Source organism: Nycticebus coucang, chromosome 1 (genome assembly GCF_027406575.1).
Source record: "Nycticebus coucang isolate mNycCou1 chromosome 1, mNycCou1.pri, whole genome shotgun sequence".
Classification (NCBI taxonomy): Eukaryota; Metazoa; Chordata; class Mammalia; order Primates; family Lorisidae; genus Nycticebus; species Nycticebus coucang.
Window position 1 is genome coordinate 179,860,646 of NC_069780.1, and position 19,846 is coordinate 179,880,491.

Sequence of the window (19,846 nt, forward strand, 5' to 3'; positions counted from 1 at the left end):
TATTACAGTTGAGGTCCTGAATGTCATCAGAATGTCTTCTGCCTAATATTTCCTTTAACATTTGGTAAAGAAAAATGTCACTGAGGCCAGATTAGGTGAGTAGGGAGAGTGCTCAAGTACAGTTATTTGTTTACTGGCTAAAAGCTATATTATAAAAGATGAAAAATAATAGCACTCTAATGAAATTATTGAAGTTCATAATATAAAAGGGGAAATTTGATGATTCTATTGATTCTCTCAGAAGACTAAATTCAAACCATACAAAAGAGATATCTATCATTCACTTTGCAGTGATTAAAGTTTCTTTAGATATGTATATTTTGCAAAAGATCATTTTGTGATATTAGTATAAAACATCATTTTTATAAGAATCTCAGACTTCTCCCCAGTAAAATTAAGTATCATTTAAAATTCATTCATCTGATAAAATATTATTTTTTTCAAAACTAGAAAATATACCTTCTCTTCATGAAATATTTTCATAAATACTTTGCTTATTCTTTCTGCATCTATTCAATTCCTACTTACGTAGTTACATGATAAAACATCATTTTTTTTAATAAGGGTGCTTGAGGCTTTTTCATATGCATGAATTAGAGGAATCATTTTTTTATTATCATATTATTATAATTTCTTTTGATAAAAATAATTTTCATATCCTTTTGCTTCAGGAAAGTTTTTTTCTGAATTCCCTCAATTATGGGTTCATAATATTTGAAAGTTGTGAGATCCTTTTCCTTGAAGCCTAAGGCTCTCTTCTCAAAGTCATTATTACACAGCCAATCAAAGCAGTAAAAAAAGAAAAAAAAATAGTGGTTTAGTGTTCTATATGCAAAACAAGTGCTTGAATAATCTTTTCAACTTTTAAAAGAAAGCTTTTTATAACTTGAATATTCAAATTTATTTTCCTCATACATATATCAAGATACTGTTTGTAAATGTATTTGGTAAACTATATAATTAGCAGTTGTAATTGCCAACTTCCTATGACTTGTACAGTGAGTTTGATTTAACTCATTGGTGTATTTTTCTAAAATAGGATGATTTACATATTTTTAATAAAAATAAAAAGGAGTTTATTATATGCTGACCAATGTTTTGAGTGACAAATATTGTAGTCATACCAGGGGCTTGTATGTATATACATGAAAGTAAATATATATACACACATAAATATACATATATATTTTTGTACATATTTGTAATTTATTTCATCTACACAAACAAATTTTTTAATGCATAGTTAATAGGACCTGGTTAAATGTAGTTCTGGAAAATGTGCTTTCAGTTGTAAAGACTCCATCGATAGATGTATTTAATTTATTGTAAGTATGTGTGTGGGGTTGTTATGTATGTTTAATCAAAAATGAATATATAACATTTTCATTTCTTTATTCAATACAAGGATCCATCATAGAAAAGTATATTAAAAGTCCCCGTTTGAAATACTGAGATAAAAAATATGAGTATTATCAGTAATTTGTAGAATTACTACTTTGGAATTTTTGTTTATATAGTTATTTCTAGTTCTTGTTACTGTTGTTTGCTGGTGAAAATTAATGAGTTTCTTAGTCTTTGATACATGTTAAAATGCTTCCTGCCTATAGTCTCTGTTCACATCCCTAAACTCCTCAAATATTCTCCATCATCAAATATTGACAACCTTGCTAGGAAGGTATGAAAATTGATGTGTAAAGAGGAAAATTAATCTCTACTCAAATCAATATGATGACTTTCATTGACACTACTGAAGAGCACAAGTTGTAAAATGCTCAATACCCCAGCAGGAGGAACCAGCCTGGGCAGCAGGGCTCCTCTTGGGGGACCACTAACCCCAAGGAATAAAGTCAGACAAAATAATTTGGGTCATGAGTTTGTAATAAATGTTTCAAGGAGAGAATTTTTTTTTTTTTTTTTTGTAGAGACAGAGTCTCACTTTATGGCCCTTGGTAGAGTGCCGTGGCCTCACACAGCTCACAGCAACCTCCAACTTCTGGGCTTAAGCGATTCTCTTGCCTCAGCCTCCCGAGTAGCTGGGACTACAGGCGTCCACAACAACGCCCGGCTATTTTTTGGTTGCAGTTTGGCCGGGGCCGGGTTTGAACCCGCAACCCTCGGTATATGGGGCCGGCGCCCTACCGACTGAGCCACAGGCGCCACCCACAAGGAGAGAATTTTAATGCCTTGGTAAGGTACTGTTTTTCTCAGAACTGTGACTTTCTCTCAAAAGTATGATCTTTGAAAAAAAATCTTTCTGAAAAAAATATAAAAAGTATAGAACTTTTGTATTTTGACTTACTCCTTAGGGTTTATAACTAGCAATGCTTTGCCAAATTGTATTTTACACTGACAATGCCACCAGCAAACTGAAAATACATTTTATTACGCCCGAACCAAAAAAAAAAAAAAAGTATAGAACTTTATTCATATTTAACATACAATTCATACTTTTTTTTACCACATGTGTATTACAGGAGTAATCAGAACTGCCTTACACAATATGGACAGAGAAGCCAGAGAGCACTACTCAGTGGTCATTCAAGCCAAAGACATGGCGGGGCAGGTGGGAGGACTCTCAGGATCCACCACGGTCAACATCACCTTGACGGACGTCAATGACAACCCACCACGGTTTCCTCAGAGTAGGTACCTGTGTTTCATGATTTACATTTACTGTTACCTATTTATGCAATGCAAATAGAACAACTGAGTAAATAATGTTACGTTACTATTTTCTTAAGTGGAAATATTTTGGTTTTGTGCCGTATGGTCACCCTGATTTATTCAAGACTGAAGATATCACTTTATTGAACCTGAGAGATAATTGTCCTCATGTTAAAAGTATGAGTTTGAAATGGCATGGTTAAATGGTAAGGTGGTACCAAGTGATAGCATCTTTCATATTTATTCTTAAAGTATTTGTGGAGATGTTGAAAATACATATATATTTTTTTTAATTTCATTTTGTTTTTGAGACAGAGTCTCACTTGTCACCCTTGGTAGACTGCTTTGGTTTCACAGCTCACAGCAACCTCAAACTCCTGGACTCAAGCAATTTATCTTGCCTTCGCCTCCTAAGTAGCTGAGACTACAGGCACCCTCCACAATGCTATTTTTAGAGATGAGGTCTTGCTCTGGCCCAAGCTGGTCTTGAATCTGTGAGCTTGGGCAATCCACCCACCTCAGCTTCTCAGAGTGCTAGGATTACAGGTGTGAGCCACTGCACCTGGCCCTTGAAAACACATTTTAATATCAACAATCTAGTAATGCAGTATGATTCCCTATGTAGATTCTATGATTTTTAAATTCTTATTATGTATGATTGTTCTGCACACACACACAAACACATATACATGTGGGTGTGTCAGCCAGCAGGCAATTTGGAAGAAAGAACAGGCATTAATCCTGATAATGATATTATCAGAATGTAAAGGGTGTAATTACAATAAACACGAGTGTTTCTAACATGAAGACACTGTCAATGACATTTTATATAATAACCTTTAATAGTCATAAGAATCCTATATAGGCATTGTCCCTTATGTTCATCTTAGAAATGATGTCTATAAGCTGTCATAAAATAGACGCTGTGGTACGTCAGTAAAGATCGTTCACAAGTCTGCATGAAATGCTGACTTTATCTCTTCTATCATTCTCAGTAACCACCCGTCCTAGCCACATGAAATACTACCTCTTTCTAAAATATAACATTTTGCACATCCTTATTTAAACTGGAATTTGTCCATACTGATACTTTTTTTTTTTAAAAAAAACCAGTTAAGCATTTCTTGGGAATTTCTGTTGCAGAATTAACAGAGACTCCATCCTTTCTCCTCCTCTCTCATGCACTTTTGCGTGTATGTTCATGTCATAGTTATTTCCACAGGTGCATATTACCTTTACTACTATGAGGGCCTTTAAGTAAGAATGATGTTGGAAGTTTCTTGGTGTAAACTTTAGTGTTCAGCCTGTTGCCTAGCATTTTATGAATGATTATTAAAAGAACAAGTGAATTAGTTGATTTGAAATACTCAAACTATTACTGTTATTGCTAAAAGACTATTATTAAAAGGTATGCAAATTAAGTTGAAAGTTAAATAAAAACCACTTCAAACTATTGATGAAGCGATAAGATTATATGACCTGGTTCATATACATGACCTTTAATCTGTTATAAAGGTATGTTTGAAAATAAATTAAAGATGACAGATAAGTCTGTATTATATTAAACCACAATATATAATTAAATTTTAAATCATCTTACAAATTATAGTGAACTTTTATAAATATTTTATCACTAGTTCTGAGACAGGTGCTATTTTATAAAATGAGCAACTTATTGGGCGGCGCCTGTGGCTCAAGGAGTAGGGCGCTGGTCCCATATGCCAGAGGTGGCGGGTTCAAACCCAGCCCCGGCCAAAAACCACAAAAAAAAAAAAAAAAAAAAAAGAAAGAAAAAAAAATGAGCAACTTATGTTGAACAGGTAATGAATAATTATCAGAATCAACTGAACATAAACATTGATTCAGTTTACAACACCAGCTTGTCTACATTATTTTCAAATATATTTTACCACCACTATTTTTAAGATGCATATTCCAGTTGAACACTCAAATTGTACACAAAAGAGACTCAATAAATGTTTGTTCTTAGTGCAAATAGCACTTGCTGCTCCTTCTCTCTCCTTTTATCCTTAAAATATTTTTTTTAAATTGACAATCCCATCAAGATTGTCCCATAAGGATTAACAAAAATTATAATTATGTTAAATATTGAGAATCTTATTCATACAGATGAATATGAATAATAGACTATAGAGAAATGTCATTCGGATCTTATTATTTTGATCAATAACAGTGTTACTGTTGAACATTTTAGAGTGAATTCTATTGGTCTACCTGGCAAAGAAGCAGAACTCAGAAGTAAACTCTGTGAGTGAACTTACTGTGTCTACCAGTCTCTACTTTGCTTCAGTCAGTGCTAGTATTCTGACTGGAACGATGAACACATGTAAATCCTGCTACACTTCAAGACATGCTTAGAGTTTTGAACGGAGGCAGTATACACTCAGAACCTTACACTCTGGCTTGTTTAAAAATATTTTATTTTGAATTCTCATTGCACAAAAGACAATGACCCTTTCCCAAAATTCGGTGATATTATGACTAAACTTTAGCTTGAAGTATTTTTTAATTTGCTGTAAGCATTGCAACTCATTAACCTACACAGTGAGCAAACTTTGTAAACCACTTGCAGAAAAATGATGCACTATGAAGCCTCGCATTCATGAAGCCCTGTGACAAGTATACAGAATTCTATGTGCAATTAAAGTTATATAAAGATCATCTTCATTCATCAAGCGAATCCAGCAAATTATTTCTCATAACATACAAGGTTTCTTTCTCTCTTCACTTGAGAAAGACTTCTTTCTTACACCATCACCGTAATGGACTCTAGGGTAAACATCCTCCCCCCGAAAAAAGAAAAAACTTAGCAAAAATATTCCTTCAAAGCATTTGTTTCCCTGTTAACGTGATACCTAGAGAGTGAAGAGGGTAGTCATATCTTGTGTCATAACTACCCTGTTTCCCCAAAAATAAGACATCCTCCAAAAATAAGACCTACTTACAGGAAAGATAGGACATCCCCTGAAAATAAGACTTAGTGCATCTTTGGGAGCACACCTTAAAATAAGACACTGTCTTATTTTCGGGGATACAGGCTAGTTAGCACTTTGTCTTAAACAGGCTCTGAATGCTTAAGAGGTAGTGAATTAGAGCTAAGAATTTTCTTTACAAAGCCTCTACTATAGTGAGTTTCAAACTCAGTGGCTTAAAATATAAGGCAAATAAAGATCCTGGCTGGAACAAGCTGCCTGTCAGTTTAAGGAAGGCAGAAAGCGGGAAGAGTTTATGCCCAACCAAGAGTACAACCACTAAGTTCAAGGTGATGTTAACATTCGGACTGGAAGGCGTTAGGAAAGTGAACCACTCAAAAAATAGACTCAATCACCTTAGTGATGACCAGGGTCTCCACTCAAAATACACAAATGATGCCCAGTTCTCCCAGAAAAATATGTACCTTAATATGTATACTGTCTTAATATTAGTCCATGTTATTGTAAGAAATCTTTTCTGCTTCTTAAGATTCTGTCATTTCTTTCTCTGGTTTTAATAGTATTCTATGTTTTTGTTGTTAGATAACAAACCACTGCCTAAAGTATTCGTATGCATGTAAAATCTAGCATCTTGCATGGAAGTTCGTAAAATAAATTCTTTGTATCCTAATGGAAGAAGTTGTATTTTGAGAATGTTCCTTATAGTAAATAATCTTGTTGGACAATGAAAATTAACACATGGCAAATAATAACAATGACACACTAAAACTTGGTTATGTAATATGCTTTCCTCAAGAACTCAAAATGATTGCAAAATTTTAGTGCAATGTAATAGTGGAGGTTAAAGCTCAGAAAGTTCAATAGATGGCAGTATTCCCCATAAAGTCATTATTACAAATATTTAATTGGTTTTAGTAAGTTTTAATGTCAAAGAAAAAGAAAATACCATTGACGAAGATATTGACATTGATGGGATTTTTGAAAATCAACATATTTTAAGGGAAGAACCATTGCCTTTAAGTAATTTCTTTTTTTACATTTTGTGAAAACACATGTAAATATTATATACTCAGCATTAATATTTTATTCTAAACAAATTAAGTAAATAATAGGGAAAGCTTCTCTTTTGACCTGTTAAAATGTAAAGTGTATTTTTTTTTCATTGGAGAGCTGAGGTGTCTTTAGTGTCTTTTGAAAATGACATTTAGGTATTTTACATTGGTGGCAGGCTTATACTTTGAAACTTGTTTAGGTTTCTTTAAAAGGCTAGCATGCACCTGATTATGACAAGTGTTCCTAAGTATTTCAGAAAAAGGTAAATACTTCAGCTTCATAATTAAGGTTCAACCTATGTAAATTAGTTCAATTTTATCACACTATCACAATTTTCTGTATTCTTAACAGAATTTTTGCTTGTCAGTGATTAAAAGATGTATGTTAATGCTTGTCAGGATGATACTGGAGTTCTACATTTATCTTATTTTAGTTCTATCTAGTTCTCCTTTTATTTTACTTTTGTTAGATATAGTTTGAAACCACATTATTGGATGTACACAGATGAAACAGACTGAAGGCTTTCTCTTGGGTTGAAAGTATTTTATTAGGAAATATCTCTTTAATTTTAGTGATGACCCATACAGTAAAATAAAATATATGTCTGATAGAGCTATACCAAACTTTTCTTTTCATGGTTATGGTTTGCATTATATAATGTTTTTATCCTGTTGTTTTAAAACTTTATTTTTCTTAATTTTTAGAAGTTTCATGAAACCCACACTAATGTTTTTATTGTTATGTTTTCTTTCAAAATGGCTTCACAATTTATAGTGCTTTCTTGGAATATCTAAATTTGCAATCAACTTAAGTTATGATAGATTACTGGTATATTTCCATTTAAGTCTATTATCTTGCTACTTGTTGTTTTATTCTTTTCTTTCCCTCCCTTTCCTACATCCTTTGAATAAAATCATGTATTTAATTCCATTTACTTTTATTGTCTTCCATTGGCTTTTAAATCTTTACTTTCTTTTACACTTTCTTCTGTCTTGTTAGTATTTTCCCTAGAGATTACAATTATTTTAATTCTATCTTATAATATAATTTCATTGTTTCATACCTATGAGATTTTTTGCTATTATTTATCCTATATAAAATTCTATATAAAATTGGCATTATTGTTGTGTTAAGCAGCAATAATTTTAAAAGTTAATAATAATTTACCCTTCTCTATATATGTGTGTTTCTGTCTAAAAATTTTTTTCTAAAAGAAATCTAAATTCTCTAAATAATCTCCTTTTCTCCTTTTTCATTTCAGTAGATTTAGGAGATACCAATGGCTTTTCCTTTCATGGATGAATTATATAATCGTGACATGGTTTTTTTAGTGTACCTGTCATTCAAATAGTGTACATTGTACCCAATAGGTAATTTTTCATCCCCCCTGCTGCTTCTGATTCTCCAATATTCCTTATACCACTGGTATGACCGTGCAAACTCACAGCTTGGCTCACACTTATCAGTGCAGACATGCAAAAATAGTTATTTTATTGTTCCTGAGATACTTCACCTAGGATGATGGCCTCCAGCAACATTCAAATTGATGCAAAAGGCATTACTTCATTCTTTCTTACTGCTGAGAAGTACTCCATTGTGTACTTCAATTAATGAACATTTAGGTCAGTTTTTTTGTCTTTGCAATTGTGACTTGTGCTGTAATAAGCATTCATGTTCAAGTGTCTTTCTGAGATAATGACTTTTTTTCCTTTGGGTAGATCCCCAGTAGTGGGATGGCTAGATCAAATGGTAGATCTACTTTTAATTCTTTGAGGAATCATCATAATATTTTCTATGGTATAAGAACTAAGTTACATTTCTCCCCAAAATTTTATAATTTGTCTTTTCATAATATCCACACTAACATATAATGTTTTGACTTTTTAATAATGATCTTCTCACAGGGTAAGATATATCTCCCTGATTTTAATTTACATTTTCATGATGACTAGTGATGTTGAGCATTTTTTTAATGTGTTTGTTGTCCACTTGTATACCTTCTTTTGAAAATATCTGTTCATGTATTTTACCAGTTTTTAATGGGTTCCTTTTTACTTGCTGAATTTTTAGTTATTTAGAAATTCTGGATCTCAGCCTTTTTTAGGAAGCAAATTTTGAGAATATTTTCTCCCATTCAGTAGGTTGCCTATTTACTCTGCTAACTATTTCGTTTGGTATGTAGAAGCTTTTTGGTTTAATTAAGTCCTATCTGTTTACTTCCATTTTCATTATATTTTATTTTTTGGTCTTAGTAATAACTTTTATTGCCTATACTAACATCAGTAATAGATTTTTCCAGGTTTTTTTTTCTAGAAGTTTTATGGTTAATGCCTTCTATTTAATTCTTAATCTACCTTGAGTTAATTTTTATATACAATGAGAGGCAAGCATCCGATCCATTCCTCTACATGTGGCTCACCAGTTTTCTCAGCACCATACTGAATAGCAATGTCCTTTCCCCTGTGTATGTTTTTCTCTGACCACTAATGAGAGAAATATTGAGTCAGTAATAAAAAAAAAATACCTACTCTGGGAAAAAAAAAGAAAGAAAAGAAAAGGCCTAGGGCCAGATGGTTTTAAAACTGAATTCTACCTGACCTACAAAGAAGAACTGGTACCTATCCTGCTGAAACTGTTCCAAAAGACCAAGAAGGAAGGACTCCTCTTTAACTCATTCTATGAAAACAGTATCATACTAATTCCAAATGCAAGAAAGCATACAACAACGACAACAAAAAGAGAAAACTGTGGACCAATATCTATGAAGATACATGAAAAATCCTCAACAAAATACTAACAACCTGAATCCATAGGAAAAAATATTTCACCATGATCAAGTGTGTTTCATTCCAGTGATGCAAGGATTGTGCAATGTATAGAAATCAAAAATATCATTCAACCACATAAAAATTTAAAACCAAAGACCATATGATCCAACTCAATAGATGCAGATATAAGCTTTTGATAAAATACTGCACAACCCTCAACAAATGAGGCATAGGAGGAACATCACCTGAAAATGATATAGGCCACGTATGACAAACCCATAGCTAACATTATAGTGAATGGGGAAAAGTTGAAAGCATCCCCTCTATGAACTGGAACTAGACAAGTATACACATTTTCACTGCTTCTGTTCAATGTAGTACTGAAAGTCCTAGCCAGAGAAATCAGGCAAGAGAAAGAAATAAAGAGCATCCATATGAGAAGAGAGGAGGGCAAACAATCCCTGTTTGCCAAGGATGTGATCTTATATCTTGAAAACCTTAAGAATCCTCCAAGAGACTCCTAGAATAGTAAATTCAGTGAAGTCTGGGGTTACAAAATTAATGTACATAAATTAGTAGTGTTTCTATATGCTAGTAATAGCCAAGTTGACAATCAATTCAACAACTTAATCCTATGTATAGTAGCTGCAAAAAAAACCCCAAAAAACAAATTAAAAGAAAACAGTGAAATAATTTCAAGTACACTTAACAAAGGAATTGGAAGATCACTACAAGGAGAAGTAGAAACCACTGATTTAATAAATTGTGTATCACAAAGACAAACCAATTTTGAGAATCATAATGGAAAAATGTCCATATAACCCAATGTAATGTACAGTTTCAACTCCTATCCAAATACTTGTGTTATTTTCACAGAATTATTAAAAATATATAAATTGTATATCACATCAATAAAGAGTCTGAATAGCCAAAGGAGTATTAACCAAAAAGAACAAACCTGGGGTCTCACATTACTTGACTTCAAATTATCCTACATGGTTATAGTTATCCAAACAGCATGATAATGATATAAAAGTAGACACAGTGATCAAAGGAACAGAATAGAGAACTCAAAAATAAAACCATGTACCCTGCCCTCCAACCTTTTGTTTATTTATTTATTTTGAGACAGAGTCTCAAGCTGTTGCCCTGGGTAGAGTGCTGTCTGTGGCTTCATAGGTCACAACCTCCAACTCATGGGCTAAGCCATATTCTTGCCTCAGTTTTTCTATTTTTAGTAGAGACAGGGTCTCACTTTTGCTCAGGCTGGTCTTGAACTCGTGAGCTCAAGCTATCCACCTGCCTCGGCTTCCCAGAATGTTAGGATTACAGATGTTAGTCACCACGCCTGGGCCCCCTTTTTTACTTCTTGTCTATTAGCAATGTTTTTTAGCTTTGTCTATAATTTTATTTTATTTCTTGCATTGTTGGAGATATTTTCACTCACAGGAGAACTCGAGTTGAAGAATTTTTCCCCATTTCAATAATTAATGATGTAATTTGAGTTCTGACTATCATCTTGTTGAAAGATCTGTAGCATGGCTTTAGTGTGAATTAGTTTATTGTTATCCAATAGGTTTAAGATATTCTGTGTCCTTGGCTTTCAGAAGTTTCAGTTTTGCAAGATGAAGTGAGTTCTGGAGATAAGTGGTAGTATGGTAGTAGTGGTTGCATAAGAATATGAATATATGGAAAATACATTAAATTATTATTATTATTAAAAGTGTAAATTATGTATATTTTACCACAATAAAATTAAAACCACAGTGTGAACAATTAGTACCTGAACTTTTCTTCAGAATCAAAAAAATGCTGGGAATTTATGATGATGGGTGGGAATCTGACCAAAATGTTTTTTAAAAGAACATAATATTCCTATAAAAAAAGTTTGTATATATATATATATATATATACACACATACATAATTGTCTTCAAAATGCTAGTTTTGCTGATTTTCAGAACATGAATCTTAGAATCACTGAGACATAAGGTAGTATAATGCACACTGTTGAACTTCAGGCACCGAGTTATTTGTAGTATATTATTTTTGTGGGTTTCAAATATGTGTAAATAAATTTTAAGCTCTATTCTATCTCATTAGGAATATTTTACTTTCTGCAAATACTACAATAATTATCTATTTTACTTTTAAGACTACAGAACATTACATAACTGTGATATACAATTCTCATTATTTCATATTTTTGTTTCTGAGTATGCTATAAATTTAATATAGCATATATAATATAGCATATGTGATCCTTTGAACATAATTTTTTAGACTGCATCATAAAATGCTAATGTTTAGCTGAAGTACATTTAAGGAAGGAAATCTTGGTGAGAATAACAAAAGGGCATTTGGTTCCTTGAAGCTTGTGCTTTTTAATACACTTTTATCCCAGGACAGTATTGATTCTAATTGTTTTTTAAAAGACTTTGTCTTTGCATCAGTAACTTTTTCAATTACTGAACAAATCATTCTCTTTTCATATAAGAATTCATTCTAAAAAAAAGCTATAATCAACCTGATACAATAAAAAGCCCCCCAAACAGATGAATTTACAACCAAATTCTATGTGACCTATAATAAAGAGCTGGTACCCATAGAAATTATTTCACAAGATTGAGGAGGAGGATATCCTTCCAAATTCATTCTACAAAGCCAGTATCACCTTGACACCAAAACCAGGAAAAAAAAACAACTAAAAATAAAACTCAAAATCCCTTATGTATATAGATGCAAAACATATTCAGATGACATATTAACAAATTGAATTAAACAACACATAAAAAAGTTCACCAGGACCGACTAGACTACATCCTTGAGATATGAGGATGATTCTACATATATGAATCAATAAATGTAATTAACCACAGAAATACAAGCAAAAGCAAAGATCATATGAATCAACTGCCTTCCCTTCCCTACTCACCTGTGAGAAGAAACATGGGGTCCTATAATAATTTTGTGTCTCATGCTCCTCTCAGGCCAATTAGTTTTATCAAGTGAGATTGATTTTTTAGTGATACAGTAGATGCTGAAAAAACACATAGTTATGGGTAAGGGACCATTTGTGTGACTGAAGAGGGTGCTCTACTCAGGAAAGGATAGGTTGGCAGAGACCACTGAAGTCAACAATAATATTTTTCTTATTTGACTGCGAGGTTCCTGATGTCAGGTAGTATCTCCAGTGTTTATGAATGAGGGCTAAAATAAACATTTATGGATTATCGAATAAATACACACAAATACAAACATACCCATGTACATACAGACACATAAGTCAAGCCTTAGAATGTACATTCCTGCCCTTTAAAGTGTCCAATATAGCATATAATAGAAAGCATTTAATCCACAGACTCCAATGACTTTCCATTTGTTTATGTTTCTTTACATTTTTTCACGAATGTTTTGTCAGTATATAAGTTCTTCACCTAATGAGGTTTATCCTAATTATTTGTCAAGTTTGATGCTATTATAAATAAGGTCATTTTTCTGTATTCTTCCGATATTATTTATTAGTGTGTAGAAATGCAACTAATTTTTGTGTATTGACTTTGTATCCTGCAACTTTACTGAATTATTGAATTATTTTATATATAATTATTTATACTGAATTATTTTAACTGTTATTTTGTGTATGTGCAGGCCTTAGTGTTTTCTCTACATTCCATCATATTATCTGCAAACAAGGACAATTTTACTTCATGATTCATAACCTGGATACCTTTCAGTTCGTTGCTTGCCTAATTGCCCCGAATAGGCATTTTGGTACATTGTTGCAGAGAAGTGGCGAGAGAAGTCATCTTTGCCTTGTTTTTGATGTAGGGCAAAAACTTTGTTTTTCACTACTCAATATAAAGTTAACTGTGGAACCATCATAAAATTAACACTACAGATACAATAAAATGCTTATAAAACTCCAAATGATATTGCTTAACAAATAGAAAGCAACATGTCTAAAATTCATATGGAACCACAAAAGTCCCCAAATTGCCAAAACAATCTTAAAAAAGAAAAGCAGTGCTGGAGGTATCATACTCCCTGACTTCAACAAGTTCTGGTAACTAAGGTAGTATGCTGCAGGTGCATAACAGAGAGCACAGAAATAAATCCACACATAAGTGGCAAATTTACCTTCAACAATTAAGCTAACAATGCACATGGGAGAGAGGTAGTCTTTTCACAAATGGTGCTGGGAAATATGATTATCTACATACAAAAAAAATGAAATTGGATCTTTATGCACAAAACGGGATCTTCTTCACAAAAACCAACTCAAAGTGAATTAAAGATTTACACATAAGACATGAAACTGTAAATCCTTAGGAAAAATATTGTGGAAAATTGTATAACATCCATCTTGGAGATGAATTCTTACCTATGATTCCAAAAGCAAGAGCAAATAAAAATAGCAAATATAGAAGAGTTGGGCAAAATTAAATTAAAATTTTGAATATAGAAAAGGAAACAATCAATAGAGTAAAAAAGCAATCTATGTAATGGGATAAAATATAGGCAAACCATATATCTGGTAACATGCTTATTTCTAAACTATAAGGAAACCCGACAACTCAATAGCAAAAATCCAATAAGCCAATTTAAAGAAGGGGCCAGATTGGAATACTCCCACCTAATGGGCACCATATAAGGTTGTGTGGCACACCTCTGTTCTGTGAGACACACTACAACAGGGACTTACCTAACAAGTGGAAACACTATAACCTAATCATTTGTACCTTTTCTTAATCTGAAATAAAAAATAAAATTAAAATTAAAAAGGGGCCACAAAGAAAAACTGGTTACCTATAGTGCAGAAATTATTTCATAACATTGAGAAGGAAGGACCTTCCTCAACTCATTCTACAAATGAGTGTCATCTTAACACCAAAGCCAGGAAAGGAAACAACAGAAAAAGAAAACTACAGACTAATTTCCTTATAAATACACATGCAAAAATTCTCAATCAAATCTAACAAACTAAATTCGGCTGCACATCCAAAAAAAAAAAAAAAAAAAAATTACCACAATCAAGTGAGCTCTCAGGGATGCAAGAATGCTACAACAAACCTAAATCTATAAATGTGATTCACCAAATAAACATAAGCAAAAACAAAGATCATATTATCATCCCAATGCATGTAGAGAAATCATTTAACAAAATTCAGTATCTTTCATGATAAGAATTCTTAACAAAATAGGCATAGATTAAACTTACCTCAAAATTATCAAAGCAATATATGACAAATCCGCAGCCAACATTATACAGAGGAGGAAAAATTAAAAACATTCCTGCTTAGATCTAGAACTAGAAAAGGTTGCTAACTGTCACCATATTTATCCAGAATAGTGCTGGAAATCCTACCCAGAGCAGTCAGGCAAGAGAAGGAAATCAAGAATATCTGAATGGGGAAAGAAGAGGCCAAACTACCAATCTTTCCTGATGATATGATCTTACATGTAAAACACCACAAAGATTCTGCCAAGAGACTCCTGGGATTGATAAATAAATTCAGCAAACTCTCAAGTTATTGATCAGTGAACACAAATCAATAGCATTCTTATAAACTGAAAACAGTCAAGTTGAGGATAAATCTTGGCTTAATATCTTTCACAACAGCTACAAAGAAAATAAAATACCTATGAATATATTTAACTAATGATGAAGTAACAGACCTCTGCAGGGATAAATATGAGTAACTGAGGAAGGAAATCACAGAGGATATAAGCAAATTGAAAAATATATATTTTGACCATGAATTGGCAGAATCGACATTATTAAAATGCCTGCACAGCCCCAAGTGATCTAAATATTAAATCCAATGCCCATTAAAATGCCAACATCACTTTTTGCAGATCTAGAAAAAACAATTCTTCTCTTCATATCGAACTGGAAAAGAACCCAAATAGCCAAAGCAACCCTCAGCAAAAATGATAAATCAGGAAAAATCACTTTACCAGACTTCAAGCTACAGGGCTATCAAAATCGGAATGACATGGTACTGACACAAGAACAGTGACATAGAGCAACAGATCAGAACAGAGAATTCACATGTAAAACATCCTTATATTGCCATCTTACCTATGACAAAGCAAGTAACATATACTGTAAAGAAAAATCCTTGTTCAATTAATAGTGCTAGAAAAATTGGATAGCCACATGTAGAAGACTGAAACAGGATCCGTAACTCTCAACACTCAAAAGAATAAATTCATGGGCCAGAGTGGTGGATCATGCCTGTAATGTCAATACGCTGGGAGACTGAGGCAGGCAAATTGCCTGAGCTCACAAGTTAGAGACCAGCCTGAGCTAGAGCCAGACCCTGCCTCTAATAATAGCTAGGAGTTTGTTTGTGGGATACCAGTAAAAATCCCAGCTACTTGGAAGTCTGAGGCAAGAGGAACACATAAGCCAATGAGTCTGAGGTGGCTGGGAGTTATGATGCCATAGTACTGTACTATAGGAAACAAAGTGATACTCTATCTCAAAAATAAAATAATAATAATAATTCATGGTGGATAATAGACTTAAATCTAAGGCATGAAACTGTAAGAATTCTAGAAGACAATTTTGGAAAAACTTTTATAGACTTGGCTTAAAGAAAGAATTTATGAATTAGACCTTAAAAGCAATCATAGCAACAGAGAAAATCAACAAATGGGACCTGATTAATTAAAAGGCTTCTGCACTGCCAAGGAAATGATACACTCAATAAAGGGCTGATAATCAGAATCTGTGAAGAACTCAACCAAATCATCAAGAAAAAAATACAACCACCCCATAAAAAAGTGGACATAAGACATGAACAGAACCTTTCAAAAGAAGATAAACTAATGAACAATAAGTATGTAAAAAAGGTCGATGTCTCTAATCATTATGGAAACTCAAAACCACAATAAAATATCATCTAACTCCAGTGAGAATGGCATTTATCTAAAATCCAAAACAATAGATACTGTCATGGATGAGGAGAGAAAAGAATTCTTACACTCTCTTGGTGGGACTTCAAACCAGTGCAACCTCTATGGAAAGTCATAGGAAGAATCCTCAAAGGGCTACATGTTGACCTACCATTAGATTCATCAATTGTACACTAGGGACATGCCCAAAGTGAAACTCACTTTATCAAAAAGACCCATGTACTTGAATGTTTATTACAGCACAATTCACAACCGCAAATGTGAACTCAACCCATGTGCCCATCAAGACATGAGTGGATTAATCAAATGTAGTATATGTATACTATGGAGTACCACTAAGCCATAAAAAACATGGTGAACTAATAGATTTTTTTTTAATTGTTTAGGTCTCTTTCAGGGTACAAAGAATTAGGTTACACTCATTCCATTTGTTAGGTAAATTCCCTACTGTCATTGCGTCCCATCCCCAAGAGATGTGCCATGCACCATGACCCCCCATCCCTCTCTTTCATCCCCTCTCCCTGAACGCTTTTTCCCCTTCCCTCCACCTTCTATTAGATGGTCTATTGGCTTCATATTAGAAATGAGTACACTGGATTTTGCTTCTCCATTCTTATGATACTTTACTAAGCAGAACGTATTCCAACTCCATCCAGGTTAATATAAAAGATGTTAATTCTCCATCTTTTTTAATGGCTGAATAATGTTTCACATATTAGAATTGAAACCCATTCTTCTCAGTAAAGTATCACAAGAATGGAAAAGCAAATATTAATGTACTCAATACGAATATGAAGCCAGTGGACAATCTAATTCACGCATAGGAAAAAAAAACTCAATTCAATTCAAGATGGGGAGAAGGGAAAAGAAGGAGGGAAGAGAGGGGAAGGGGGATTTGGGGTCTCCCACTGAATGGGCACATGTTTTACTTTTTCTATAATAAATTGCCTTAATAAACATGTTTCTAACTTGTCAATAATATATTAAAACAAGTTAATTATACTTCTTAATATTTCCTTCATGAGTACCTAGTGGAAAAATTATACTCACCATTTAATATTGGGACGAATTTTTGAAAATTGATGTCTTTGGATATCAGAGAATGAGCTTTATAGAATCAATAGCATTCTACCATTGTTGTATATTGTTAAAATTAATGATAATTAGCCAATACTACTTTATTGTTTGTAGGCCTTATGTTTATTTTCGCATTCTTCAACTTGGTAATTGATGATAAAATTGTATTATTTGTGACTTAATTATAAAGCCACCTCAGTCCTTTATGGAAGCCGATGGGAAATTTACGGTAAATAAATATAGAAATACGTTTACTATATTTCTCTGTCATGGCTTAAGAATCTCAGTAAATTTAAATCTCTTAGTAAAAATGATTACATATATATGCATACTGAACAATATTTATACTATAGTTAAATATATAACTACAGTCACAGGGAGGCTATGTCCTTTTTCTCTCTGTTTTCATGTTGAATTCCAATTTCCCATATTTTATATTTTAACTTTATGTGCTATATGAAGGTGGATATACGTTTGGATTATACCAATATTTGAGAAATTCAGGTTTTGTTCAACGTAAGAACGCAAACAGGCCAAGTGTGGTGGCTGTCGACTGTGATGCTAGCACTCTGGGAGACCAAGCAGGGAAGGACACTTGAGCCAAGGAGACCGAGACCCACTGGAACAAATGGGAGACTCTGTCTCTACTAAAAATAGAAAAATCAGCTAGGCATTGTATTGGGCACCTGTTGTACCAGCTCCTTGGAAGACTGAGGCAGGAGGATTGCTTGAACCTGGGTTTCAGGATGCTGTAAGCTAGCTGAGGACATGGCACTCCAGTCCAGATAACAGAGTTAGAGTTTGTCTCAAAAAAGAGAGAGGTTGCAAATCGGCCTTTCATCAAAGATATAAAGGAATAGTACATTTTATATTCTGATATACACATTCTTCACATGTAAAATATTTATGTATATTTTAAAATTTATGTAAATCTAGTTATTTCTTTACTAAATAGTATACTTTGAAAATCTAATGAATACCCATCTGATGCATTACCTGATATAAGGTTCATCTGAATATACGGTCTAAGTATTAATTGTCTTTTTTCCTATAATCTTATTATTTTATGAACATTATTAAATAAGGTTAATATTAAATATTTTTCAGAGCACTACCAGCTGTATGTTCCTGAGTCAGCTCAAGTTGGTTCAGCTGTTGGAAAAATCAAGGCAAATGATGCAGACACTGGCTCAAATGCTGACATGACGTACTCCATCATAAATGGGGATGGTGTTGGAGTGTTCTCCATCTCTACTGACAAAGAGACCAGGGAAGGGATCCTTTCATTAAATAAGGTAAAAAAAAAAAAAAAAAAAAAAGTACTTTTCATGGTTTAAACAACTTACCCATGAATGGAAATTTCTCAGAGACGTGAATAATCCATGTTGTCAGGCCATTAAAATGATGAAATATTTTTTCTTTGATTTGTAATTACATTTTAATATTGGTTGTATCTGACTCTTTAGTGCTTCTATCAGGAAATACATTTGACCAAGGTAGAAAATCTGCTGTAGAATGTTCATGAACATCCCTTCCTTGTCTTTATTCATGTTTTGTCTCTGCTCAAATCTTCCTGAAATATCCCAATGATATCAAAATAAAGCTGCACTGATTCCTAGACATCTTCAATTAGATTTGACTTTCCAGCATTCTTTGACATTCTAATAGTTCCAGTCTTTAATAAAGGCCTGCCTTCCCTGTCTCTCTCCAGTTTTCTTGCTCTTTTGTCTCTTCCACTGTTTTTCTTGCTCTTCTGCCATATCTCTCTGTGCTTTTCTCTTATCACCTGTCTCATCGTATTTTAAAATATCCTAATCTTTTAGTATGACATTCAAGTCTTATTAAATAAGCTATTCTTCCCATTTCCCCCCCCAAAATGGTTATTAATTAACAAGAAAATGTCTGGTCATCTTTTATGATTTCTAAAAACTAGTTTTTATGCAGCAGATTTTAGGCTTTTTAGATAACAGATTTATTGTGATCATCAGTTTTATTAATGGCATTACTCTTCAATGCGTTAGTTAAAACTTATTAGGAAAGAGGATCTTCCTGGAGGGTCATGAAGCATCACATCATTTGCAGTGAAATTATTAATTCTCTCTCTCTCTCTTTTTTAATCCTAAGAATATGTCTTTGGGAACAAAACTATTGTGTTTTGCCTTTAAAAATATATTTTGTTTTTAAAAAATGAAATGGAACACAGATAAGTAGAAAAGGATGTCCTAAATGTAACTCCTAAGGCAGTGTATCTCAATCATAACTTATGCTAAGAATTTGGCTTTGATTCGTGCTAGAGTTCAAATCCATGAATGCTGTGTTCATATTTGGAATCAGTGAGAAGAGAGTGGGAATGAGATACTTGCCCTTTTAACAAGTATTCTAAGGGATTCTCTTATTTACAACATAA

General features: G+C 33.1%; 1 protein-coding gene across 6 annotated transcripts in view; it reads left to right on the forward strand.

The window, feature by feature from the left end:
• The window catches only part of CDH18 (cadherin 18), a 922,309-nt gene that overhangs the window by 790,669 nt on the left and 111,794 nt on the right, over nucleotides 1-19,846 (forward strand). For all 6 annotated transcript variants that reach the window (XM_053592795.1, XM_053592804.1, XM_053592784.1 and 3 more), the window contains 2 exons: nucleotides 2,475-2,642; nucleotides 18,547-18,734. In XM_053592795.1, coding sequence (XP_053448770.1) covers nucleotides 2,475-2,642; nucleotides 18,547-18,734 — 356 coding nt within the window. The remainder of the gene's footprint in view (nucleotides 1-2,474; nucleotides 2,643-18,546; nucleotides 18,735-19,846) is intronic.